Source organism: Etheostoma spectabile, chromosome 2 (genome assembly GCF_008692095.1).
Source record: "Etheostoma spectabile isolate EspeVRDwgs_2016 chromosome 2, UIUC_Espe_1.0, whole genome shotgun sequence".
Lineage (NCBI taxonomy): Eukaryota > Metazoa > Chordata > Actinopteri > Perciformes > Percidae > Etheostoma > Etheostoma spectabile.
In genome coordinates, this window is record NC_045734.1 from 8,698,122 (window position 1) to 8,704,595 (window position 6,474).

At 40.3% G+C, this 6,474-nt stretch overlaps 1 protein-coding gene across 8 annotated transcripts in view; it reads left to right on the forward strand.

Annotated features, from left to right (window-relative positions):
• Positions 1–6,474, forward strand: part of lrba (LPS-responsive vesicle trafficking, beach and anchor containing) — a 199,232-nt gene that overhangs the window by 85,500 nt on the left and 107,258 nt on the right. For all 8 annotated transcript variants that reach the window (XM_032539028.1, XM_032539046.1, XM_032539063.1 and 5 more), the window contains exons 34-35: positions 1,572–1,636; positions 4,048–4,156. In XM_032539028.1, coding sequence (XP_032394919.1) covers positions 1,572–1,636; positions 4,048–4,156 — 174 coding nt within the window. The remainder of the gene's footprint in view (positions 1–1,571; positions 1,637–4,047; positions 4,157–6,474) is intronic.

Consider the following 6,474-nt stretch of genomic DNA (forward strand, 5'->3'; position numbering starts at 1 on the left):
GGGGGGGGGGGGGTTGGAGCGCTGTGAGGTTCAGACAGGCCCCATGACCTTGTTGCTTTATTATTCTTTTGACGGTTGTGTTGAAGGTGTTGAAATATTGAACAGAACATGAGAGATGGTGACCGCTGAGTTTCCCTTCTCTCGTTGTCCTTTCAAAACTGAGGATTTAAAGTTGCACGCGGCTGTGGTTGGATTGTTTAGACTGACACCTTGAACCATAACGTTAGTCAAAGAGGAGGAAATTTGTGTATTGACTTGTGATAAATGCACTCTCAGCACAGCTCTTTCACTCCTTTCCACCAAAACAGTTGGTGGGCCTTTTTGGATGAATAGTTTTCTACGGGGTCCAATTATGAAAAGTTCAGATTTCAAAAAGGATTTTACTTGAGCTGAAAATGGTCAATTAATTGATGAGTCAATCGACTGCAAAGTAATCTGTGACTCTTTTGAAAATTAATTCATCTTTTAAGTCAAAAATCTTTGAGTTACTGCGGTTAAAATATTTTTTTAAAAGTTTTTTTCAGTACAGAAAGATACTTTGCACAGCTATAACATGTGACAGGTGCGTTTGTTGGAGAGGGATAAGTATGTCAAAAGTCCCACACACTGCCTAACTTGTAGGCATCGTTTTCGGTACCAGACCATCATCTGGCAAACTGAACGAAGAGAGTTCCGTTGCAACTTTTGTTTTTTCTAAAATTAAAATGTCTTAACATGAGTCCAACATATTATTTGCAAATATAAATCAGCCTATATGTGAAAAAAGACATTGATGATAGGCTTACTTGCCTATGGGTAAGGTAGTCACCAAGATAGCCATCCACAGATACATTTCATCCTAAAGATTCACTGTGCCACATGTATGTTTAACATTAAAACATGATTTAAAAAAAATCATACCAACAATGATTTTTATATCTTAGTTTTCGATGCACTTAAAAGGTATGTATAAAGGCGTTAGGCTTTTATTGTTGGCCCAATTTAATATGCAACTTAATTTTATAATATATGTAGCAGGGGGGTCCCTGCTCTGTCCCTCTCTCAGAAAAGGGGTCCTTGGATTAAAAAAAAGTTGAAGACCCCTGGTTTATGTAATGTAATTATTCAAGCAAAAATGTCAAACATTCCTGGCTTTTCTCTGTTTTATGTCATTGCACACTGAATATCTTTAGGTTTTGGACTGTTGGTCAATACAAATGATAGTAGTTTTTGGGGCATTATTTTGACAAGACACCTGAAGAAATGAAAGGGGAAAGAGAATGGGGAATGACATGCAGCAAAGGGCCATAAGTCGGAGTCAAACCTGGGCCTGCTGTGTCGAGGAGCAACCCTCTAAACCAACTGTGCTATCCAGGCACCCAATAAAAAATGGTTGTTAGTGATATTTTTACTCAAACTCTGAGAGAGGTTTTTTTAATTTTTTTTTTTACTTTGTTTCTATTTTAAGTAGCTTTTGGAAGGAATGTATTGGCACTTCCTTACTATAATCACTATGTGTAACATGTACCTTTTATGTAACTTGGTAAAGTCATGTCTGGGCGGTTATTGATATTGTGTGTGTTCTCTTGCAGGAATGGCAGAACTCCATCCAGAAGAATGCCGGTCTCGCCTTTATCGAGTTGGTCAACGAAGGCAGGTAGGTACCTCTGACATGCTAAGTGCTTTCCTCTCTCCTTGCAGCAGCACTTCTTCATTATCTTTCCAACCTCTACCCATCAGCCGCTTTCCAATTTCACCATTCCTGGATCACATCACAGCCCCTAAGGCCCTTGTGATGGGGTGGCTGTTCTAGATTCTGGACAACAATCAATGATGGGGGGGTGTTAGAGGTGCTTGGTAGAGTGAGGATGGTAGATCCCTGAGTTCAAGGCTCCACTATATGTGCTCATCCCACAGGGATTTGGGAAAAGGAGGGAGTTTAGTTAAAAGGTGACAGGCCCTGATCGCTGGTTCTTCTGTGACAGTTGGGAAATCACTCTTGATTTCCTGCTCTCCCTCCCTGTCAGTTTATGCCTTTCTGGTTGAGCCTTTATCAGCCTGTAATCATCTCTTCTGTCTTCCGCTTTCTTTTGTTTTGTTGTTGTTGTTTTTTTTTATAATTATGCCGAGATTTGAGCCTCTCCATCCCTCCCCAACAAGACACTCTCAGTTCCTCTTAGTCTTGGAAGTCATCAATTGCAGATTTAGAGAGACATACTTTTCATTATTGATTCTCAGCTTTTAAAATTGGCAGAGGCTAATACACAGTAATGCTTATGAGACTGGCAATATACTGTAGTCCTATGAGTGGAGGGCAGGATTTGTGATTCACTTAATAGGCTATCTTATAAAGCCATAACTTAAGTCAGGGTTACTAGTGAAAGTGCAAACATCTGTATGCAAATGTCTGTCTGGTCTGTCTCTTAGTGGACATCAAACCGACATTTAAACAAACGGCATGATTAGTTGCACATCAAATTCCCCCACACCACAGTCCTGTCATTATTTAATTTATTTGATTAGAGTCCACCCTGAGTAGGTTTTTTCTTTATTAATGTAATTTATTTGACAGTCTGTAGAAAGGTCTGCCCAGAGTGATAGCAGTTTGATAAAACGGGGTGTCTGCAGGTCTTGAAAGGTCTTACAATGCATGGAATACTATTTCCTAATAAAACGCCTTAAAAGGTATTAAAAAGTTTTAAATGTCATTAACATGGTCTTAAATATTTTTCAACGCTACTTCTAAAAGTTTTCTGTTTGCGCATGCGGGCCGTTGGGAGACGTCATACCCTTGTATATCACAAGTGGTCCAACAGTGCATTGTGAGTTTTTTTTGGTGGAACACTATTAGACCTAAAGCAAGCACAGTCACTACTGCTGGCTACAGTTGCTAGGAAGCTCATAGTCCCATTAGGGCAAGTGAAACACTTTTAAATTAGTTTTTTTTTTTGATTAGTTAGTTAAGTTGCCGCTTATCTGGATACAAGTCAGTCACATTAGTTCAATTAATTATATCACTAGAAAGAAAAGTACAGAATAAAAAATGAAGTAGTAATAAATAATTATATCCTTTTCTATCTTACTGGTACGCTCATACTTTGGTATGACTGTCAAAGAGGTATTAAATGGTGTTCTATCTGGTAGTTAAAAGGGTCTTCAAAAGTATTGAATTTAACTTGGCCAACCCTGCAGGAACTCTTTATTATATTGGCTATAACTAAATATTTTACTATTTTGTCTTAAGAGAAGTCTGTTTTGTCCATGTGTACAGTCGTAAGCACAGAGCACCATAAAGAAGGGCAGCGGCTGGGTTATTGATAGCGGGCCTCGACGGGACCATAGAGGCTACAGAGGCCCCAGCACCTCCGCTCCCCTGCTGCCCTGTGCTGAAACAGCAGGCTTAGGTTACCAGCAATCCCTGGCCCCTAAACCCCCCACCCACAGTCAGTCCCAGCCCTCCCATCCCTCCTCTCTGGCCCCTGGTCTGTTATTGTTCCACTTTGCACAGTTCTAACCTTTAGGGCTGTCGAGAGGTTTCTTTGACCTACACACACTCGCACACACACATGCACAACATGCATGTTTCATCAACACTGATAAGAAGAGGGAGGTAGGCTACATATGTAGCAACATGGGCCGAGATCCTCCCTCTTGTCAGATGTATATCATTAACAAGTCAATTAGCACCTGCGCCCCAGTTTGAGGATCTATCTGGTTTTGTTTTGTTACCAAATTAGATTTTCTGCTTATTTTGCACGGTTCTTTTTCAGCATTTTATGGATATTACATGGCTGTTCCATCCCTAAGTTACCATATCGCAGTGTTAAACAGATGTTTTAAATACTCCTGAAGCTCAAGATTTTATGATATTGCCAAGCATCTGTCTGATATTGTCTTTTCTATGACAGAAGTAAATTTACATCATATACTTAGGGTATAATAATAATAATAATAATAATAATAATAATAATAATAATAATAATAATAATCAATAATCAAACCAAAAATAACTGTAAATACAAAATGTAGTGTGCCAGTGAGTTGATTCTCCATCTCCCCTCTCCATAGGCTGCTGAGCCACACCATGAAGGACCACCTGGTCCGTGTGGCTAATGAAGCTGAATTTATCCTTAGCCGACAGAGGGCCGAAGATATCCATAAGCATGCAGAGTTTGAGGTAAGATGCTGCACAGCTCTGGCAACTCATGCACAGACACACGCATATGAGAAGTCTATCCCAAACTATATAGTTTTTAAAGGTGTGTGATTGCAGCTACAAAGCACTACAAAGACGACTAATAAGTACATGTTGCATTTGTGGTACAGTTTTTCTGTATGCCATTATTAGTGTTTGTATGCAAAGTGTGGTCAGCAGACCAAGTAATGAGAATGCCTAAAAGATGATTTACAGTAGTGAGTGAGTTGGACAGCATCCACAACCTGACCAATCTGATCAGCATGTCTCAATCCAGGAGTGTCTCAAACATGTTTTATTACGCTCTACTATATAGATTGATATAAAAATCTATTTTATGAAAAAGACGTACTGTATTTCAACTTTAATTGTGAAGACTGTGACTGGACTGTGTGAAGAATGAGGTAAGATTGTAAGATCAAGCTTGTGAGGTATAACAGTTCAGACTTTTTTCTTCTTCTTCTGTACCACAAAAAAATGTTAATGAGGAACACACTGTCATAATACGTTTCCTCCTGTGAGATCCACAGCAACTTTAGGCTTGCTAAGCTTGGACAAAAAAAAAAGTCCATTCGCAGGTTTAGGCCCATTGCACTTCTACTGCTTTGATAGAAATGTTAAATAGTTTGATATTCCTATGCTTTGTCAGTGAATATATTTAAAGAGTCAGTAAGAGCATAGAGGAGCTGATCCAAAGACTACTCAAAACTTGTCCATCAAGTTTTAAGATCTGTCGCAGCCAACCCAGAGGGCAGATGTTTGCTTTTCAAACATAATCCTAAACTAAACGTGAGCACATACACTCAAACCCACAGACTCGCATATACACTGAAGTTGTTTGAGGCTGGAGATCAAGCTTGGCACATATCACTAACCAAACATTGTGTAGTGTTAGTGTATCCCTGTGCCTGTCTAACTGCAGCCTTGCCCCTGAGGCATACATTCTCCCCCCTCCTCTTCCTACCAGTTCTTAGCACAAATGTTGCCATTCACGTGTAGCTGCCGGGCAAACTCTATCCTGACCCATGGGCACCCTTAGTTGCCCCTTTCCCAGTCCAACTCTGCTGAACTCCCCCGCCCCCCACGCCCCTCCTCTGCTTTCTAGATCTCACCAAAATCATTTCCTGTCCTGCTGAGATCCTGTCCACTATACTCCCGCTGGGGGTGTATTTTGCCAGTGACAGGAATATGGCATCCTCCCCTCGCTTCCATCCCTCCCTTCCTCATTTCTCAGGAACCTGCCAGCACTAAAGTCTGCCGACAGACCTGAGAGGTGCTGGCCTGAAGAGCCGACTGTGTGTACACCCACTGCCTCAGCCCCCAGCCCCCACCCCCCACTTTGCAGTAAAATGTGATGCTGCGGTTCAACGAAGGGTCTCTCTGACATTCGGGTAAAGTAAAATCCCTCAAGAGTGTTGAAAGTCAATCAGAGGGGTCGGGGCACATCAAAGTTTTGTCTGTGATTGCTATGTTTTGCACTCTTTGTTGGATAAGCTTCTTTTCTGTGTAGATGTCACCCTTTTCTTGTGAACCCTCATTACTCACTGTGCTCAAAGTGTCAATATCAACATAGACTGGTGGAGTATGGTTTAATTCGAGGTTGTTGTAGCAGATTTTTTATTTTGCTGCATACCGGAGGTGTCAAAAGTTTTCACATAAATTACTAAGGTAGAAGTAAAGATACTAGGGTTTAAAAAGACTTCTGTAGAAGTTGAAGTATTAACTCAAGCTTTTTAATCACGTAATAGTGTAAAGTACTGGTTTCAAAACTATACTTAAAGTATAAAAGCAAATCATAAATAATAGCAATATGCTTTTTCAAATTAGACTGAGTTTTGGAAAACCGTAAGCTTGTGGTACTTTGGTGCACAGAGCTTGCCTTGCAGCACATTCGAAAGGAGTTGTTTTTACATCCAACCATTTTGAAAAATTCTTCCAGGTACTGCCATGGATGTAGAAGGGTTGGCTGGTCGTCGGCAACCAAAGGTCCTGGCTTGTGCTTAGTTGGGTCATTTCGCTGGAGTTCGAATATCTTCGTACTAGGCTACATGTGTCTGCTATTTCCTTGCTGGAATGTGACGTGATTTGTATCACGTGCAGGTGCAATGGATCGCGTACAACCATTAGAGTCTCAGAACAGTATATGTTTATTAGGATTGGAATATCCAGGCACCTTTCGAATCAGAGGCCAGTGATTTGATTCTAACGCGATTATCGATGCATCTTGGTGCAACAATTTTTTTATGTACATTTCCATGCGTGATTTGAAAATTTTTAATTTTATATATATATAATATATA